Source organism: Dendropsophus ebraccatus, chromosome 11 (assembly GCF_027789765.1).
Source record: "Dendropsophus ebraccatus isolate aDenEbr1 chromosome 11, aDenEbr1.pat, whole genome shotgun sequence".
Classification (NCBI taxonomy): Eukaryota; Metazoa; Chordata; class Amphibia; order Anura; family Hylidae; genus Dendropsophus; species Dendropsophus ebraccatus.
Window position 1 is genome coordinate 81,203,660 of NC_091464.1, and position 22,521 is coordinate 81,226,180.

The 22,521-nt window shown below is 42.7% G+C and overlaps 1 protein-coding gene across 2 annotated transcripts in view; it reads right to left on the reverse strand.

The window, feature by feature from the left end:
* Positions 1-22,521, reverse strand: part of GLRA2 (glycine receptor alpha 2) — a 161,955-nt gene that overhangs the window by 68,159 nt on the left and 71,275 nt on the right. For both annotated transcript variants that reach the window (XM_069945452.1, XM_069945451.1), the window contains exon 7: positions 18,584-18,798. In XM_069945452.1, coding sequence (XP_069801553.1) covers positions 18,584-18,798 — 215 coding nt within the window. The remainder of the gene's footprint in view (positions 1-18,583; positions 18,799-22,521) is intronic.

The window sequence follows — 22,521 nt, forward strand, 5'->3', positions numbered from 1 at the left end:
TTTTTTGAACTGCTGCCCAGTTTCCGTGCATGTCCCTGATCTGTTCTAGAGCACCGGCCTGGCATGAAGCACTGGAGGCGGGCCCGCCGACCCCCAGCGTGACTATCTCCCCCGTGTGTCCATTAGAATAAGTGGAACTGCGTCACAGAGGAGAGGGGGTTTTATCACACTAAGGGTACTATTAGACGGGCCGATATGGGCCCGATAACAACTGTAAAAGAGCGCCGATCTGCTAGATTGGCGCTCGTTTACTGGGCCTATTACACGGCCTGATAATCGTTTAACAAGGGCTGCAGAGACATCGTTACCCATGTCCTTGCAGTCCTTGCTTAAACGGTATACTTTACCTATCCACGCACCAGGGCTGCTGCTCCGGGACTGCCGCGGCCTATGATTGGCTGAGCGGCCTGTCAGCTCAGACAGGACGCTCTGAACCTAGAACGCGTGGGACCCGGGGAGAAGCGGACTACAGCAGCAGCCCTGGAGCATGGATAGGTAATGTATATCGCCAGTCGCCGGCTGCACACCGCTATTACAGGTAGCGGTACATGGTCGGCGCCCGACAATTATAGGTTCTAACCTATATCAACGATCAGCCGATGACAACGATCGTTGTCTTTATTACACGGAGAGATAATGAGGCCGATTATAGTTCCATGTAATAGTACCCCAAGAGCCTGTGCTCGGGAATAGACAGACGCCGATCTATTTATGTAAATGAACTTAGAACAGTATTATGTTGTGTGAACATTGCCTTATGATGGATTTAGTAATGGCAATTATTGGGAACCAGGAAAAATCTTCAGTCAATTCGTCAAAAGCCCAAAGTATTTCAGAAGAATACCTCACTATGGTATCAGACTGAGAATTCAGGAGCTATTTCTACTCCTAGTATAGGTTGAAACTTTACGCTAGTGTCGTATCCCTTTAAGAATAAATTCTTTATTTACTCCAGGTGTGATTTAGCTTAGCAATGCATTGGTTGATAGGGGGTTTATAGTTAATCTTCTCCTAAGTCCTAAACAAAGGCTCTCTATTTTTTTTTTCTTGCTTTGTTAAGAACCAACAGTATTGATTTGCAAATCCACTTAATTCAGAATGCTCATTTTTAGCGAAAGACTTCAGCTAGAGAAGCTATTAAAGAGTCAACTGAGGTCCAAGTCCCCTGGTGTTCAGAATGTAGGCATAGTGTACTTGGAAGGCTGACAAAATGCTACTGTGTCTGCAGATTGGGAATGTGGAGTAATAATATGCATGTAGAGTTTTACCAACTTTTCTATTGTTAACAGTTTCTGCATTAAAAATAACAAATTATTATAGAGATGAGCGAGTCGAGTGTGCTCGGGTTTGTCCAAAACTGAGCGAGCAGCATTTGAATACCAGTGGTAGCAGAAGTTGGATGCAGCCCTAAGGAGTTCTGGAAAACATGCATACATCCATAGACAATAGGCTGTATACATGTTTCCAGGACTCCCTAAGGCTGTATACAACTTCTGCAGCCACTGGTATCCAAATGCCACACACTTAAGTTCGGCCAAACTGGAGCATGCTTGAGACTTGCTCATCACTAATTATTATTATTATTGTAACTCACCAGCCAAAGAAAATGCTTGATATTATTGGGGAATAGCCGTCTGTCAGCACTTGAAACCGCCCCCAGGTGCTGACAGGGTACTGTAGGTGGCAGTCCTCTTGTTAGCATGGTACCTTTTGTGATTGCGTCCATGGAGTGGAGTATGTGTGATCTCCAGTCATGTATGGTAATGAAGACAGAAGAGACAGATGTGGTCAGCGCCCAGTCCCATCAACTTATGCTTTCTCATATCATTATGTGGTTATTTTGAGCACGAAGGTAAAGCCCCTGGATTCCGGGGTAGCCATAATATAGAAACAACAGGATTCCTTCAGCTCAGATAAAACATTCAAGGTTTATTGGAAATTCTTAAAAGGAACAGCCGACGCGTTTCGAGCCAACTTGACTCTTAGTCATGGCATCTGAAAATATGGTAAATCAAAAGGGAAAATATGCATCCTATTGGCTGCCAACAAAACTGGCTCTCACAAAGCCATATTAGCAGTGGAACAACGTGCGCATGGCGCCATATTAGCAGTGGAACAACGTGACGGACGCCGCCTGTCCCAGCGGCGCCATGCGCACGTTCCACTGCTAATATGGCTTTGTGAGAGCCAGTTCTGTTGGCAGCCAATAGGATGCATATTTTCCCCTTTGATTTACCATATTTTCAGATGCCATGACTAAGAGTCAAGTTGGCTCGAAACGCGTCGGATGTCCCTTTTAAGAATTTCCAATAAACCTTGAATGTTTTATCTGAGCTGAAGGAATCCTGTTGTTATCCTGCTATGTTATGGTAATGAAGAGTCAAAGAGGAGAAGTGGTTTAGCGTTTGTGCCGTGCTTTGGCACACCAGACCACTACTTCCTCCTCCCTCTTCTCCATGAACATTTTCTGCTAGCTTGCCTCCTGCTTGCTTGCACCATTAGTGCAGGTCACACTTATGTCACTGCTGTCTAGGGCTGAACACACTCTTGACAGTTTCGATCTGACTGCAGGAAGCGACATCATCAATGAACTCTGTTCGGCAGTGCACACGGGCTAAGGGGCTAAAACCAATTCCCTCTCTGTGTTTGTATGAACAGCGACGACAGGAAGTGCGCTGCCGGGGAGAACAGTCTCAGAGTCTACAGATGACATTGCTCCCCAGACCAGAACTATCAAGACAACGCATTTGGGTATTAATTTTAGTTAATATTGGGTCGTTCCTATTCAGAACCCAATGCCAATAAGCAGAGACGGACGTTACAGAGATTTTCCATAGAATCCCCCTCCTGCATCATTGAGAATTATGGGGACAGAAGGTCTTATCCGAGCACCTATTCATTTCAGGGATTGGTATGTGTCTCAGCAGTCAATCCCTGCTGGACAGTGTTGGGTCATTTTGACCAATTTTAAGTCAACTTATTATTATATAACAATGAGCTTCAGAAATAGAATGGAAAATGAGTGGGTAATATGTTGGGTTATCCGTTAAAATGAGGCGCTTGACTCAAATTATAGGAATGAAGTGAAAGATGTATGATAGAAGGCAATTTCCTATGAAATTGATCTACCGAAAGAAGAGAGAGAAGGTTCGCTGAGACCCAATGATATCATTCCTATGGGGAATTTTACATTTTGTGAGGACATATAACTATAATAACCTATAACCTTCTGATCATTGTGCAGAAAGATCAGTTTTTCTCCCGATAACAATTTTTCTAATATCTGTACATTTTTCTCAACTGAATCGAAGGCTTTAGGTTATAGGACTTAAAGGGAACCTGTCACCCCCCGTGCCGGGACAGAGCCGGGCCGACCCCCTGGTGCAGACCCATATACTCACCGCTGAGAAGAAGTCACGCTCCTGGACCGGCTCCAGCCGCCAAGATCTCTCCGTCTGAAGCCACGCGCTCCCAGAGAAGAGTCCGATGCCCATAGAGAATGACTGGAGCCGTCATTCTCTATGGGCGTCAGACTCATCTCTGGGAGCGCGCACAGGGCTTCGGACGGAGATATCTCGGTGGTGGGAGCGGGTCAAGGAGCGTGACTTCTCGGAAGCGGTGAGTATATGGGTCTGCACCAGGGGGTCGGCCCGGCTCTGTCCCGGCACGGGGGGTGACAGGTCTCCTTTAAAGTGTCCCTGTCATTATAACATTTAAAACCCAAATCAACAGTAGATGTGATATAAAGCAAGTATGCAATTTACGTAATTCACGTCCATTTTTAAGTTATCATGGAAAACGCAGCATTTCCTGATCTGGCTCTTTTTTTGTTGTCAAAGAGACTAAAAATAGGAAGTCCTGTGTTTCCCAGGTCATGTGCGCTCACAGAGAAGACAGTCATGTCATTGATAGACACATTGGGGGAGATTTATCAAAGGGTGTAAAATTTAGACTGTTGCAAACTGCCCACAGCAACCAATCGAAGCTCAGCTTTAAGCTCTGGTCAAAGGAAAGAGGAGCTGTGATTGGTTGCTGGGGGAAGTTTGCAACAGTCTAAATTTTACACCCTTTGATAAATCTCCCCCATTGAGCAGTGACTCTCTGTACTGGCTGGGACTTCATGTTTTAGTCTCTTTTTTTTTCGTACAAGACTAAAAAGCTTAAGGAGACTGGACCTCGATAGAGGTATAGCAGTTATGTAGCAGCCTTCAGGAGACTGGACCTGAATACAGTAAATATAGCTGTTATTTAGATGCCTTCAGGAGATTGGACCTGGATTTCTGGTAAGTATAGCTGTTATATAGCAGCCTTCAGGAGACTGGACCTGGATTTCTGCTAAGTATAGCTTTGTTATATAGGTGCCTTCCGGCGACTGGACCTGGATTTCTGGTAAGTATGCTGTTATATAGCTGCCTTCAGGAGACTGGGCCTGGATTTCTGGTAAGTATAGTTGTTATATAGCAGCCTTCAGGAGACTAAACCTGAATACAGTATCGTTGTTATATAGCTGCCTTCAGGAGACTGGACCTGGATTTCTGGTAAGTATAGCTGTTATATAGCTGCCTTCAGAAGACTGGACCAGGATTTCTGGTAAGTATAGCTTTGTTTTACAGCATGATAACTAAAATGATCATAATTATTGTAAATTGCCAATTTGCCTTATATCACATCTACTGTTGATTTACACTTCGAAAGTTATAAGAAAAGCCGCAATGGTTCACATTTTAAGTGCTCAGAGAAAGGAGTCATACCAGAAGACAAGAAATGTTAATATTTTGGTGAAGCCCCAAAGTTCAAAGCTTTTTAGGTATTAGAGGTGTTTGTTTTGGAGTATTTTTTCTTAATAATTCTGCTCAGTAGCTTTAAAAGGAAAAAACATATACTGACATTATCTGCTACCCCATCCCTTGGTACTCAGTGAGCCTAGTCCCACTGTGCAGCACTTTAAGGGATAACTCAGTGCCACTCCTCCTTTCATGCCTGGAAAAGCTGGATCCAGTCCTAGGAAATGTCTCTCAATTTCCCAGGACTGGATCCAGCTTTTCCAAGCACCTGGGAGGAGGCGGCACAGAGCGGCAGTAGGCTAATAAGTGAATGGCGAGCTAATTAACTGATTTGCTTTGTTATCACTGTATATTCGCTCATCTCTAGTGAAAATCCCTTCAAAAAGTCAATAGTTTTACTGCTTACAACTGTAATATGGCACTCTCAGAAGTCTATGGAAGTTGGAACCCTGCTCTGTATGCTTTAGATGTCATACATGGCATGCTTTGTATTACAAAGGTATTCTTGGAAAACTTGCCTATGATATGGTGCCATGCCAAGGTACCATAAGGTGACACATCTGGTGTCTATGGCTCCCTAAGGAACAGAGACATCTCAGTACAAGTGCCATGCGCATGTCTCTTTGTTAGAGGCGATGGATGGGAGGGCATTCAATAAAAGATGCGGGAGGATCATTGGTTTTTCCAGCTTCACTTAAAATGAAGGAACATTGGATGGAAAAAAATGTCAAATGGAGGCACACAAAGCACATGTAATATGTAGCACTTGGAGAATGTGTACAATATGTAGACTATGTTGCTTAAAGCTTTACTGTCATTTGTATTAACTTTTGACATGTCATTCAGATATGTCAAATATTAAGAGCTAGGTCTTGGTCCTAAGACCCACTGTGATCGTGACCTATAGCCAGGGGAGATGTACACTTCACCCCACAGCTGACCACCCGATTCGACTGATAACAGCAGTCGGCTCCATCAGACATGTCAAAAGTTAATCCAAATGACAGTCATGCTTTAAGCCATTCGTCACATATTAAAATTCAATGACCCAATTTACCGTTCATGGGTTGGATTGGCCTACCACTGTATCAGATCCTATGGAGTGACTGGTCTCTTATACAAAAAAGACCACATGCTTTGATGGTCTCTTTGGGGACAGTCACTTTTGTCTAGGGTCTATTTTTAGGGTTTATAAATAACATATTTGAAGCAACTCTGTACCCAACCCCCTCCCCCCCCCAAACACTTGTATCTTTGGATAGCTGCTTTGAATCCAAGTTCTGTCCTGAAACGACCACTTAAGACTTGACAAGGGAAAACCAAAGCCATGTCTCCTTCCACAGACAGCCGTTTCAGTGAGTTGGCCCTCATCAGTGCGGAGCAGGATTCTGGCTAGGTGGGAGCAATGCCTAGTAAAACCATACGGTAAACAGGTCACTGATCTCAGGGAGACCAGCCAAAGAAGACACTGTTGGCTGCCAGTTGAAGCACTCAATACAGTGAAATCCTAGGTGCATTTCCCCCTGGGAAATGCAATTATGAAAAAAGAGTCCATGGAGCCTTACTTAAGAGTCTCAAAACACGTAACTAGCCAGATATCTTTCCAGCCAAGGGGTAGCTTCTCCAAAGAAACCACCAAAACCACTTTATTAAAGGAAAAGTTTGCCCATTTTTAAAATCTGGGCAGTGACTGGGTTGGGATGCTACTCAAGTCACTGATTGGCTGAGCGGCCAGTCCACCGGCTGGGACATGCATTTTCCTGCGAGTCGTGAAGCCATCAAAACAAAGGGAAAAATGCCTTCCGGCGGGGCTACAGTGGCAAGTCCTGATGCTTACCGTGGGCACGGGGAGAGGTAAGTCCCTACTCAGGCCTGGACTGGTAATCTGGCTAATCTGGCAAGCCGGGCAAATGCCCTCTGGGCTGGACGGATTACCAGTCCGTGAGCTGCCCGGGCTTCATAATAATAAAAAAAAAAAAAACATTATAAAAAAAAAAAAGAAATTACCGCTGCGGCCCGCTTCCCTCTGCCCGCCCATCCCGCTCCTGCCACCGCAGCCCGGCCCGCTCCTGCCGCCAGCTCCTGGCACCCGCCCGGCCCGCTCCTGCTACCACAGCCCGGCCCGCTTCTGACGTGCTCCTCCAATCCAATGAATGCGGAGGAGGAGCGTGGGGCCGCTGCGGCTGGCCGTGGCGCACACTTTGTACGTGCACCACAGCTGGCCGCAGCGGCCCCACGCTCCTCCTCCACGTTGATTGGATTGGAGGAGCACGTCAGGAGAGGGCCGGGCTGCAGTGCCAGGAGCGGGCTGGGCTGAGGTTCCAGGAGCGGGCGGCAGGAGTGGGCCAGGCTGCGGTGCCAGGAGCGGGCGGCAGGAGCGGGCTGGGCTGTGGTGCCAGGAGTTTTACATCGGGCAGACGGCGGGAGGTGTCCGGCTCTGTCCCTACTCCTGATCAAATTACTCCTGCTGGCTGCCAGATTTTGAATATGGCCAGACGTCTCCTCCAAGTCGACCTTTCAGTCTCCATCCAGCTCAATTTTAAAGTCTAAGAAATTGACAAGGGAAAACCAAAGCCAGGTATCCATCCACAGACAGCTGTTTTGGGGTATTTCCCCTCATCAGTGTGGAGCAGGATTCTGGCTAGGTGGGAGCCATAGTAGAGCCATACAGGTAGCAGGTCACTGATCTTTTTGTAAGTGATTGTTTCTGAGATTGGGGATGACTTAATGGACAGTACAGTAAGTTCTCACAGATGTCATCTTGTAACCAGCCCAACAAATCAGGTCAAATGATAATGTTCCTTCTGTTTGCTTCTCAGATATGACTAAACTCCGAGCATCATCATGGCGTCAGTAATACAATCTGCAGTTATATTGTAAGTGATAATGATCGTAAACTAAGAACTATTTATATGATGGAGTCAGTGTTGCCTTTCAGTTCTATGCGATGAGTCATTAGCAGACAGGTGCTTTAATTAAAAATTCTGAGTTTTTTTGTCATGTTTCCTAATGCCACCATATGCTTATTCATTCTCATTATTTATATTACATCACTTTCCCCAGATACAAGATAACAATTCTACTGACCCCAATACATGGTATATTATTAGGTTTATCTGCATCTGTCATTATTGATGTGTATATGCAGGACGTATGGCATGTCTGCCACCATCTGACTTAGGGAATGATTATATTACCTATTGGGTTATGTTTTTTTTGCTCTATGAATTGGCATCAGCTATGGCTTAAAGCAGGGATGGGGAACCTTTCGGCCCCCACAGCGAAGCTTTGGCTGTCCAGGCATGATGGGTATTGTAGTTTTGCAACAGCTGGAGGGCTTGAAGGTCCCCCATCCCTGGCTTAAAGGGTACCTATTATTTAAACAAACTTCTGATATGTCAAAGCAACATGTTAGAAGTTTGTATTGGCCGGGGTCTGGGTGCTGAGACCCCCACTGATTGCTAGAACAAGGGGGCAGATGTGCTCCGCAGTGCACGCTGTGCCCCTTCATCTCCGCTCTCACTGTTAAAGGGGTTGTCCAGTGAAAATCTTTTTTCTTTCAAATCAACTGATATCAGAAAGTTATATAGATTTGTAATTTACTTCTATTATAAAGAGTCCCCACAGAAAACCTCTCCTGCTCTGGACAGTTTCTGTCTCGGCCAGAGACGGCAGCAGAGAGCACTGTGTCAGACTGAAAATCAAACATTTCCTGCAGGACATACAGCAGCTAATAAGTATGGGAAGACCTGAGATTTTTTAATAGAAGTAAATTACAAATCTATGTAACTTTCTGATATCAGTTGATTTGAAAGAAAAAGATTTTCACTGGACAACCCCTTTAATCCCTAGACGACCTAGGACCTATCGGTACGTCCTGTGCTATGAAGCGCGCTCCGAAGCGGAGCACGCTTCATAGCAGGTGGGGGCCGGCTGCGATCAGCAGCCAGCACCTCACCGTTAATGACACGCTGCAGCGATTGCGCTGCAGCGTGACATTAACTCCTTAACTCCCTTTCCCATTATATAAATAAAACATATAAAAATAAATAAATAAACATATAATATACCGTAGCGTGCGTAATTGTCAGATATATTAAAATATAACAAGCGTCATTGCAAATGGTGAACGGCGTAGACGAAAAGAGGGAAAAAAGTGCGCGGATTACCGATTTTATGTTACATTAATATATATATAAAAAAAATTATAAAAAGGGATCAAAACGTCCGATCTTCAAAAATATGGTATTATTAAAAACTAGAGATCATGGTGGAAAAAATAGGTAAAAAAATAAAACTGTTATAAGCATCACAATAGGGCCATTTTATTAATATTTAATTGCGAAAAAAAGGATTTCATAAAAAAAAAATATATAACATTACAGAATCTGTGTAACCTGCATATGGGTGTGTTCGGACTGACCTATAGAATAATGGTATCATGTCGCTGTTACCATATAGTGCATTACGTAGACACAGGAACCCCCCAAACGTTACCATATTGCATTCTTTTTTACGATTTCACCTATTTATAGCTTCATAAATAATATATTTGGGATTCCATCATACATGTAGAATGAAAGACACCATTACACAGTACAACTACTCCTGTAACAAATAAGCCCTTGTAGATAGAAAACTGAAAGTGCTGGAGCTCTTAAAAGGGGAGGAGGGAAAAACGAAAGCACAAAGATCAAAATTTGCACGGGCCACTGGGTCACTTTGGGCCTGGTCCTCAAAGGGTTAAAGTAGCAAGGCACAGAATAATAATGGAGCCCTATGGAACGTCCGTTAGACGTGATTGCTGGAAGTTCCATAGGCTCCATTATAATTCCTACCATTGCTCCATTAGCCATGAGAGTGGAGATGAAGGGGCAGAGCGCACACTGCTGAGTGCATCTGCTCCTTTGTTCTAGCGATCGGCAGGGTTCTAAGCATCTGGACCCCCACTGATACAAACCTCTAAAATGTGGCTATGACACGTCAGAATTTTTTTCAAATGATGGGCACACTTTAAAAAACCACTCTGGGATTTTCTTTCTTTTTGCTTATGTAGTGCAGCTTAGGTTAGTATTAGGGGATAATGTAAAGGGAGGCAAAACCCAACCGTTCAGTTTAAAATCTAGAATTTTTTCTATTGGTCTTATTGAGGTATCATACATTGTACTTGGCAGAACAACACAACTTAAAGCGTTCCTGTTCCTGTCACTTAAAAAAAAAACAAAAAAAACTTCTCACACAGACATGCAGCGTTAGCGTTTTGATTGCGCTAAGACGCACACTGATTGCACAGTGTGGACATGCACTTCACTCCCTAGCTCGCTGCCCAGTTTGCTACAAGCAAACCGATTGTTGAAGGTCTCAGCATCAAGACCCTTAACCAATTAAAACTTTTGACATGCCTGTGTGACATGTCAAAAGTTTTTTCAAGTGACGGTCAAAATTTAATGCTAATGTATTTTGAAGAAATATAATAACAATGCATAACATGTAGAGATGAGCAAACTTTTGAAAAGTTTGGTTCGAACGGTTAGCCAAACTTTACAATGAAGTTTGGGTTTGATCCGAATCTGACCTAAACGAACCTCATTATAATAGGTGAAGGATTGCAGCTATATTAGTGGTAGTATTACCGAGTATGGCATAGAGAGGCAGGAGGAGCTATTACAGTAAAAAAAAAGTGAACATTTCATAGTGCAAAAATGTTAATCCTTAGGCAGGGCATTTAACTTTCACCATATCCATCATGGCGACTCATGGATCCACGTTCCTGCTCCTTTCCCAAGTGAGTGCGCTGGCTAAATCAGATCTAAAGGACCAGTACACCCTAGATTGGCTGCAGCCTTTATGGCTCTCCAGTTGGAGCTTCTTCTATTGCAACCTTGCATAGTGGTCCCAGCTTGGTCTCTCATTGGGGCGTCAGGCTCCCCAAAAATGGCTGTCCTGTGTGGACTCCGAATGTTCCAGCAGCAAAATTCAGACTTGGTTCTTCCCGTGCTTTGGACAAACCTGCTACACTATACTGAATAGGTTGAAAATTTAAACAGTTATTACTCTCATTAAAGAGACTAGGAATAATCCAATGCTCATGCCACTGTCCTAAAACAGTTAAAAAAAATTTTAAACCACTATTTTTTCAAAGGTTCAAACGAACTCTGCCAAAAGTTTTTGGCAAAGTTCAAAATGAACCCGGGTGCGACAGGTTTGGTTCACTCATCTCTAATAATAAGTATGCGCTCCATAGACTTATTGTGAAAATCCCTTTTAAAAACCTCTTGGTGTCCTCTCGTAACACCGCGTTTCAGGCCTATCTCTGACATATCTTATTCTCTTTCGAAGTGAAACGCTTCAAGAACACAAACAACAGAATATCTTGGAATAATATATTAAAAAAACTTGCTGTCTGACTAGCTTGATGGATTGGGTATACAAGTGATGAGATCTGTTCAGAGATATCGTCTTATTGGCCCATTAGCAATCTGATAAGACCAGTTGCCATGACAACTGACTTTGGTGGAGGAACGGACTATCTATAAAAAGAAGCGGCAGGTATCCTCTATAGCTATACGCGCGCCCTGTTTTTATTTTTTCACCTGTGCGAGTCATATCCTGAAGTTATTCTGCACTGCACGTCAGATGAGATTTCGATACATCCATTTAATTCTCAGGTACCCGGGTCATTATCCGTCTGGAATGTTCTATTATTATCTGATAACATTTATATATAGATAGAGAATAAAGGGTAAAAGACACCAGGTTTTTCTTCTTTGCGATGCAAATCACTTTCAGCCCTAGAGCCGAGCATTTGTAGTCAGGAAGCCAAAGCACCGAGAGAAAGTCCTAAGAACTATAGTACAAAGGGCAAAAAGGAGAGAAGAGATTGCAAATGCGAGGGCGAAACTTACTCACCGTCAAAGAGGAAACTCTTTAGAAAGAAAGATAGGGTCGTATTAGAGGGCCGAATATCCTAGGTAAGGGAGCACCGACCTGCTTGATCAGCGCTCGCTTACTAAGTCTATCATATGGCTCGATTATCGTTAGCTATGTCCTAGTTTTAAGGCTATGTTCATACAACACTTAAACAACGGCCGTTGTTTGGCACCTAAAACAATGGCTGTTGTATTAGGTGCCGAACAAAAGTCATTGTTTGCAATGAAAATTGCACTGAAATAAATGTTCAATGGCCGGAAATCATTGACATGTTCGTTATTTCAATGGCCGTTTCAAACAACTACACACTACTACTACTACATTGTGTGAACGACGGCCGTTGTTTGCATTGACTTCAATGCAACCTGTTTCACTATGAAAAGAAGGACAGTTGTTTTAATATACTGCACATCAATGTACATCAGTGAAAATAGCATTGAAATCAATGCCGAACGGCCGAAAATATTTGGCATGCCAATTATTTCCACCACCGTAGCGAACAATACACTGTGTGAACAACGGCCGCTGTTTGCTTTGACTTCAATGCAACCAATTTCTTTAGGACAAGAATGGCCGTTGCTTGAACAGAAAACAATGGACGTCCTTTTTATAAAATGTACTTTGTGTACACAGCCTCAAGGTGTAAAATAATAAAGATGTACTCACCTGCCCATGTTCCCTCGGGGTCCTCCAACCTTGTCTGTGGCATTCCTCGGTCACCGCAGCTGCAGCTCACGCTTCTGGTCTCGTCTTTGAAGTGGCCGAGACGGGACAGCACCACAGCCAGTGATTGGCTGAGCGCCTTGTCACTTAAGAGACCCCGGAAGTGTTGGAGGTGGCTGCAGTGAGCCGGGAATCACAAAAACAAGGCAGCAAGACAGGGGGAGACTGGAGAGGTAAGTATAATCTTTATTATTTTCTTTACCCCAGCATCAGCTGTCGGCTGCACATCCGAAACTTACACGCAGCAATGCGTGTCCGGTGGCTCAAGATTTTTTAAACACATTAAAAGACATGCATGTACAGCATTGCAGGGTCATGTGACACCAGTAGCTAGAGGAGACAATAGCAGCTCTCTGTGGAATGACCTCTTCACAGGTCACAGAGCGCGCTCAGTAATGTTTCACATTCATCTTAAAGTGACTCTGTACCCACAATCTGACTCTCCCAAACCACTTGTATGTTCGGATAGCTGCTTTTAATCCAAGATCTGTCCTGGGGTCCGTTCGGCAGGTGATGCAGTTATTGTCCTAAAAAACTACTTTTAAACTTGCAGCCCTGTGCCCAACGGGAGTATCTGTGTCCTAACTTTGCACCACCCTCTCCGTCCCTCCTCCCCGCCCTCTTCATCATTAGGAATGCTTCCCAACCTGTGTCAGCATGGTACATGGGCTGGATCGTTAGGCACCTGTGCAATGTTCAGAATGTTGAAAATGTTCCAGTGGCATTCCTAATACTGAAGAGGGTGGGGAGGAGGGACGGAGTCAGGGCAAAGTCAGGGCACAGATACTCCCTTTGGGCACGGGGCTGCAAGTTTAAAAGTTGTTTTTTAGGACAATAACTGCATCACCTGCCGAACGGACCGCAGGACAGATCTTGGATTAAAAGCAGCTATCCGAAGGTACAAGGGGGGGGGGCAGAATGTTGGTACAGATTTGCTTTAAGGGGACAGAGCCTGTCTATTGTCATCTATGTCCATGAGGCTTGCTGTGATGCTGTCAAGAATGACTCAGGCAATATGCCCCCCCCCCCATAACAATGTACAAAACGTTGAATAAATAAAAATACAGTCAAATAAAAACTAGATTGGAATAAAAGAACACTAATCAGTAAAAAAAAATATATACTGTAGGTGACACATTCCCTTTGAATCTGGAAACATCCATTCTAAGTGTACAGTGTATACATGTCATAGAGAAGGATTTTACTCAAGATCCCACTTTAGAAGACGGAAAAAACCCACTAACAAGGAGCGTCTCCCCCTGGCAATGCAAGTTCTGTGTATTACAAGACGTAGTTGTTGGAAAATGTTGATATATACTTGACAAGAACATAGCCACTTTGCCAACCTCAGCACAAACGTGTCCTTAATATGTCAGGAACGAGAACGCTCTTATTTGCAACTGTTGTAGTCGTAACCAATAAAAGAATTGTTGTCTGACTGCTAAGTGGCCATGTTATCAGTCTAATGACCTGTCCAGTGTGGCCAGTGACTAAGGCCTCAGGGTGAGATTTATCGTGAAGGTATGGACTTTCCATGGTCCCAGCTACTACACTACAAGAAACCTGCCACATTAAAAACGCAGAGGACAGAACAGGAGGAGCTGAATATATTAATATATAGTTATGTGTGAAAAGTACCAGGAAAACTTATCATTTATTCATGGAAACCTATGCTCATTCTGGGCTTAATAGTCAGGTGGGCGGTCCCAATCACTAATTGACAGCTGTGTATGAGTGTGCATATAGAGAGTAGTCAATCACAGAGAAGGACCTCCCACTTGACTATTCAGTCAACCTGAGCAGTTTTTTACATAAATAAATGATGTTATTCTGGAACCCTTTCCATAAAACTCTATCTGCTCAGCTCCACCTGCTCTATTGTAACCTGCCTGCAGATTGTACTGTATTTTCAATGTAATGGGTTACCTTAAACAACAGCCGTTATTTGGCACTCAAAACAATGGCTATTTTAAATGAAAATGTCAGTGAAAACTACGGACGACGGCCGGAAATAATTAACATGATCATTATTTCGACGGACGTTGTTCAATACATTGTGTGCAACAATGGCCGCTGTTTGCATTGACTTCAATGCAAATTATTGCATTATGAAAAGCACGTCTATGGTTTTAGTTGAAAACAACAGATGTTCTTTGCACAAAAAGTACGTTGTGTGAACATAGCCCAAAACTAATTGAATTGATTTTGTTGAAATGACCACCAATCCCATTATATCTTATTTTGCCAGGTGACATAGAATGCATGGTTGTTAATAATCCTAGAAGACCAATCTTCAATTAAAGGGCATTTCACTATGTTACTAGATATCCCTGTAGAATGTATAGGAATTTATAATAAATTTTAACCCTTAAAATGTCACTGTTTAATTTTTTTTTTTTTTGCAGAAATCAAAATGAATAAATGAGGTACTGAGCAATTTGGACTGTATTACCCAAATAAAACAGCTGCATTGCCAATTCTTAAAGTGTCACTGTAGTATTTTTTTTTTTTTTTTGCAGAAATCAATAGTACAGGCGATTTTAAGAAACTTTGTAATTGGATTTATCAGGCAAATATGCCATTATCTGCATTCAAAAAGACCTCCTCCCCCCCCTCTCTCTCAATCACTGTTCACTATCAGGAAATCTCGACTCTTTTACATCAGTTGAGCCCTGTCTGTGTTATGGAGAAGGGAGTGGTGAGGAGGAAGATTAGTCGCCAGTAGAGAGCAAAGAACAAAGGATTACACAGTGGGAGCTTTGTGAAAGCCAATATTCAGAGGTCAGAGAGGTCAGTGCTGACTGTCAGAGGAGATAGCCCGGTGATGTAGCTGTAAATTAACTGTTTGTTGTCCTGTTTTGGTGCCTCATCTCCCTCCACCCCTCCCCTCTCCATAGAGAACAATTAAGACAGGGGTGGAGAGCTTCAAACTGCTTTTTCATGATAAAATGCATTTTTAGCTAATAAACCCAATTGCAAAGTTTTTTTAAAATCACCTGTACTATTGATTTCTGAAAAAAATAAAAAAATAAATTTAAACTACGGTGTCACTTTAAGGGGGGGTGAATGGCAAGGAGGCGAGACATGTTAGTACAGTAATACTTGTCATTATACTCCATGAACATACCTGAAAGAATCCGCAGCATAATTCATGCAAATAGTCATTATATTAGCAGCCAGAGAGATAATATCGAAACCTCTAATTGACCAAACCGCTTATAATTGACTAAACCACTTATCCTGCTAATAGGCTGCTCTAAAAATGTTTAGACAATTTTCTCGATTCTATTATAAACTCAACACGGAATACATTAAGTATTATACTATAGCTGGAGGTAATTTGTACATCATCTATTCATACAGCATGCATGGCAGAATATAAGTTACCATGTCAGGAGATACAGACAATTCCATCTAACTATAATAGTCATTTGCAGTGGTTGATATGAATGAAAAGTTTTATTTAAAGGGGTACTCCGGCAAAAATATTTTTCTTTCAAGTCAACTGGTTTCAGAAAGTTATATAGATTTGTACTATACTTCTATTTATAAATCTTAAGTCTTCCAGTACTTATCAGCTGCTGTATGTCCTGCAGGAATTGGTATATTCTCTCCAGTCTAACACAGCGCTCTCTGTCCATGTCAGGAACTGTCCAGAGCAGGGGAGGTTTTATGTTGGGGATTTTCTACTGCTCTGGACAGTTCTTGACATGGACAGAGGTGGCAGCAGAGAGCACTGTGTCAGACTGGAGAGAATGCACCACTTCCTTTTTATTTTATTTTTGCTGGAGTACCCCTTTAAAACAAATCTTTCACCCCCCAACCACCTACCAAGCCTATGGCACCATTGTATAGGTATCAATAAAAGCATTGAGAACATGCCTTTCTTGCCTGTCTTAATTTAAAGGGGTTATCCAATGCTACAAAAACATGGCCACTTTCCCCCTACTGTTGTCTCCAGATTGGGTGGGGTTTTGAAACTCAGTTCCATTGAAGTAAATGGAACTTAATTGCAAACTGCACCTGAACTGGAGACAACAGTAGGGGGAAAAGTGGCCATGTTTTTGTAGCGCTGGATAACCCCTTTAAAGAGGTTATCCAGTGCTACTAAAACATGGCTGCTTTCTTTCAGCGACAACACGACTCTTGTCTCCAGTTCAAGTGCGGTTTGCAATTAAGCTCTATTCACTTCAATAGAACTGAGCAGCAAAACCCCACCCAAGCTGGAGACAAGGGTGGGGCTCTTTCTGGAAGAAAGTGGCCATGTTTTTGTAGGCCATGATAACCCCTTTATTAAAAAAAAGACCTTTCTTTGGGTCATGAATAGTGCCAAAAAGGCGGAGCCTACAAAGCCCTAGCAGTGCCACTTCTCCCTGTTCTTTATGTCCTTCCCTTTGCACAGCAAGTGCCCTGTTCATACAGTACAGCAGGGATGGGGAACCTTCAGCCCTTCAGCTGTTGCAAAACTTCAATTCCCATCATGCTTGGACAGCCAAAGGGAAGCTTTGGCTGTCCAGGCATGATGGGAATTGTAGTTTTGCAACAGCTGGAGGGCTGAAGGTTCCCTTTCCCTGCTGTACAGTGAAGGATAGTCTTGCTAGGGAAGGGCCGGGAAAAAATAGGTCCCGCCTCCTTGACACTATTCACAATAAATGACTTTTTATAATTAACTTAACCCATAGCTGCACCAGGACGTTACTGAACGTCCTCGTGCCGCTATGGGAGTTCAGAGGGGGGTCGCGCGGTGACCCCCCCTCTGAACTGCCGCGATCCCGGGTGCCGCATGTAGCCCGGGATCGCGGCTATTAGCGGGCACGGTCCGATCGCCGTGCCCGCTAATTAAGTACTTAGAAGCAGCTGTCAAAGTTGACAGCTGCTTCTAAATACTTGCTCATATCCATCCCTGGTGGTCTAGTGGGGGGATCGCCCCCCTGCGGCACGATTGCGGGGGGGCGATCCCCGCATCCATCCCGGGCCGGGGTCTGCGCCGTAATCGCGCTGATCCCGGCTCGGCATTCTATTGCTTTTGGCTGCAGCAGCCAAAAGCAATAGAACACCGATCTCATGGATTCATGCAGTATAACTATACTGCATGGATCTCTATGAGAGATCAGAGTGCATATACTAGAAGTCCCCCAGGGGGGAATAACCCTAACCCCAGGGGGGAATAACCCTAACCCCAGGGGGGCTTCTAGTATGTGTGTAAAGTAAAAGAAAAATGTATTTTTAATAACACAAAATCCCCTCCCCTAATAAAAGTCTGAATCACCCCCCTTTCCCCATTTTATAAATAAAAATAAATAAATAAATTAATAAACAAACATGTTTGCTATCGCCGCATGCGTAATCGCCCGAACTATTAATTAATCACATTCCTGATCTCACACGGTAAACGGCGTCAGCGCAAAAAAATCCCAAAGTGCAAAATTGCGCATTTTTGGTCGCATCAAATCCAGAATAATTGTAATAAAAAGCGATCAAAAAGTCATATATGCGCAATCAAGGTACCGATAGAAAGAACACATCATGGCGCAAAAAATGACACCTGACACAGACCCATAGACCAAAGGATAAAAGCGCTATAAGCCTGGGAATGGAGAGATTTTAAGGAACATATATTTTCTTTAAAAGGTTTTAATTTTTTACAAGCCAACAAATCAAATAAAAGTTATACATGTTACATATCGTTGTAATCGTAACAACTTAAGGAACATATATAACGAGTCAGTTTTACCCCAGGGCGAACGGAGTAAAAACAACCCCCCCCCCCCCCAAATAAAAAAAAAAACATTTTTTTTTTCAATTTCACCACACATATAATTTTTTTCTGGTTTCCCGGCACATTTTAGGCAAAAATTACATCTGCCATAGCAAAGTACAATTAGTTGCGCAAAAAATAAGGGCTCATTTGGGTCTCTAGGTGGAAAAATGCAGGCGCTATGGCCTTATATACACGAGGAGGGAAAATTGAAAATGCAAAAATGAAAACTGGCTGTGTCCCCTAAGGGTTAAAACACAAACAAATGCAACAAAACATTGAGTTGAATTCTTTCATTGATATCTACCCAGCAGTGCTACCATCTTGGTAGGTGGTCGGGTGGGGTGGGGGTTGATTTGTTTTCAGGAGAAAGCCCATGTTCTCTTACCTTTGGAAGGGAAGCTCTTGACCCCGAGCTCTGAGTGGTCATTGTAAGGACAGTCGTAATTCCCAAAGCCACCCTGGCCGGGGCAGCATCCATATTAATCCAGAATGACACCCAGGACAAGATGACAATAAGTAAGCTGGGGATGTACATTTGTATCAAGTAATATCCCATCTGACGCTCCAGGTGAAACTTAACTTCAATGCATGTAAACTTTCCTAAAAAGAAAAAAAAGAAAGTTTACAGATAATGATGTCAGTCACAAGCTCATCCATCATAACAGGAAGCAGAAAATCTCCTCTATGTGCACTAATACCACATTCCTGCCGTATGCCCCCTACCCTAAGGGTCTGTTCACTCTGAGCAATCTGAAATTCTGCCTGTAAAATATGTCCTATTGTGTTCAATGGGATTTCTGCTCCATTGTTTACAAGGCGGAATTTACACGTGGAATGTTCCGCCGCAGATCCGCTTTCCACTAGAGAAATCCCATAGAAGTCATTGGGGCTTTGACTTTTTACTTCCACTTGAATTCTGCGCTAATTCTGCCAGAGCTGAAGAAGAAGGAATTTCAAGCACAAAACTTTCTTTTTCAATTCCTCACCGTTTCCTCAGTGTGAACATTCCCTAAGTTAGGAGCATAAATACTGGGGGAGAAGACATAGCAGCTGCTATAGGACCCAACATCTAAGAAGAAAAAAAATTGAAGAGTTAAAGTAAGGCTAATGATTCCTATTAACCCCTGAAGGACCATGTGCGAACATTTCCGCCCCCCGCTGCCTGGGCTTTAAGGCAGGAGGTCGTAAATGTACGCCCTGTAAATGGAGCCCATAGCCGGTGAGGACCGGCTGCTATCTGCAGCCAGGCTCTCACCCTCAATGGCGGGCGACCGCAATCTTGCAGCTGCCCGCCAATAACCCCTTTAACACCGCGATCGCGCCGAGCATCTCCGGTAACTTACCGATCGGGATCCCCGCAGCGTGTCTGCATGGGTCCCGATCACATGGCCTGACTGCCGGAGGTCTAATCCTTACCTCTGTGCAGTCAGATCTTCTGATAGAGCCTGCCACAGGCCACAGGCAGGCTCTATCAGAAGATCACAGATAACACTGATCCTTGCTATGGCATAGCAGAGATCAGTGTGAGCAATCAAATGTATGTATGTAAAAGTACCCTAAGGGGACTTAAAAAGTGTAAAAAAAAATAAATCAATCAATAAAAGTAAAAAAAAAATGCCCCATAGCCCCTCACCCAATAAAGGTTAAAATTACCCCTCCCCTTTCCCATTGTATACATAAAACACATAAAAATAATAAAGTTAATCAACATATAATATATCGTAGCGTGCGCAATCGTCTGATCTATTAAAAAAAAACAATATTGTTCCCGCACGGTTAACGGCGTAAACAAAAAGCAGTAAAAAAACACAGGGATTGCTTTTTTAAATTACTTTTTATGTCTAAAAAAATTTATCAAAAATTGATCAATACGTCTTATCTAGAAAAAAATGTTTCTAATAAAAACTAGAGATCATGGCGCAAAAAAATGACACCCCATAAGACCCCTTAGGTGAAGAAATAAAAGCGCTATAAGAGTCACAATAGGCCCATTTTAAATATGCCTATTTGCAAAAAAAAAAAAGGTTTTACTGCTAATAAAAATAGTAAAACATTAGAAAACCTAATAAACCTGCATATCACTGTGTTCAGATTGACCTATAGAACAAAGGAAAATGCCACTTTTACCGTAAAGTGCATTACGTAAACATGAAAACCCACCAAAATTTGTGGAATTGCTTTTTTTTACCCAAATTCACCCCATAAATGATATTTTGGGGGTTCCGTCATTCATTTTATGGCAGATTGATAGATGCCATTACAAAGTACATCTGTTCCAGAAAAAAACAAGCCCTAACATGGCCCTGTAGGTGGAAAAACAAAAGAGTTATGGGTCTTAGAAGGCGAGGAGGAAAAACGAAAACGCAAAAGTGACCATTGGCTATTGAACCTCGTAGTTGTTTGTTGTGTCATTGATGTGTGCATTGTTTCATGACTGTGATATTACTATTATGATCTTATTGTCACTGTGTGCATTATGCTTAATCTCTGACATCACTTTGTAAAGGATAATTAATGCTGTGACATCACTGTGTGCATGATCCTCACTGCACTCCAGCTTTTTCTATGTGGGTCAGTGACCACACGTTATGCCCCCTCTAAAGTCAGCCATGCAAAATTACAACAGAGAAAGTAAAAGGCTTGCTACATTATATATATATATATATATATATATATATATATATATATATATATATACTGTATATATATTTTTTTTAACAACCAGTTCCCTATCTTTGACAGAAACCTCTGCATCTGTTCTCAGGGTCCTTTTGCACAGTCCGATATGGAGCGTGCAAGGATGCAAGTGAGTGCCGATCAGCAGGATCAGCCATTGTTTGCAGTGCATCACACGTCCAGGCTGCATAATTGATCACTGTATTGATCCTGTAGCCATTTGAATATATTGCTACCACCCACACATCCCCTGTACATTTTGATGCCACACAAAATGGAATCAGCCGACGAGCGGGTGTTATCGCTAACACTTTTACACAGGTCGACTATTGACCAAAGGATCATTTCTGGTAACATTATTTGCTGATAATCAGCCCGTGTAAAAGGGGCTTTACTTAGTGGGCAGACATAGGCTATGTTCACACACCATCAAAAATAGAGAAAAGGCGTCCACTTTTGCAATTTTAAATAACGTCCGCGATTTAACTGACTACAATGGCAATGCATTGAAGTCAATGTAAAGACGGACTTCCAATGCAAACAATGTATTGAATAACGGACATTATTACCACGGACGTCAAAATAATGTTCATGTTCATTATTTTCGGACGTCTTTTGCAAACGGCGGACGATTTTTGTTAGTTGTTCACACACATTTTTTTTTTCCACCGTTCTTTCTCTTAAATTCAATGGACTTTTCAATTAAGCCGCATCCAAGGGGAGGCCAGGCTGCTTAATGACGTCCATTATTTTAGACTTAAATTTTAAACAGAGCTGATAAAACGTTGTGTGAACATAGCCACACACTGTATGCCTCACTACTCAGTGAACATTCAGTGGAGGAAAGGATGCTGAGTGCCCAGCCTAGTGGATGTGAATAAGCAGCAGTGCATACAGCATTGCTGCCTACCTTTGACCACTGCTGATTTGCTGGGCTAGGCATTCTGTATCCAGTCCTGTGTGTATGTGGACTTAGAGGTGAGGCATACAGTGTATGGTGAGCTGCTCAGTAAGTACAGGACTCCGCGTCCATGCACTGATTCAACCTCACAAAATCACAAAAAAAAAAGTTTAAATGCATCTGATTTTTTTTTTTCATTCAGAACTATTTTTATTGGTTTCACATTGATTTCCTTACCTTACCTTTCGTAAACCTAATTTGCAATAGGGATATAAAGGGGTAGGTCACTTCAAATCAACTGGTGCCAGATATTTTTAATTTACTTCTATTAAACAAACAGCTCAAATCTTTCAGCACTAATCAGCTGCTGCATGTCCTGCAGGAAGTGGTGGATTCTTTCCAGTTTGGAGAGCAGGAGAGGTTTTCTATGAGGATTTGCTGCTGCTCTGGACAGTTCCTGACATGGACAGAGGTGGTAACAGAGAGACTGGAAAGAATACACCACTTCCTGTAGGACACACAGCAGCTGATAAGTACTGGAAGACTCGAGATTTTTTTTTAAAGAAGTAAATTACAAATCTATGGCACTTTCTGGCACCAGTTGATCTAAAAGAAAAAAAAAAACTTTGGTGAGCAACCCCATTAATAATCTTGATCGCATCTATGTAAATTGACTAGGTTTTAAGCCATTTCTAAACCAGTTATTATACGGATTCCTGTGTTATTGATGGTGACTCTATGGATTA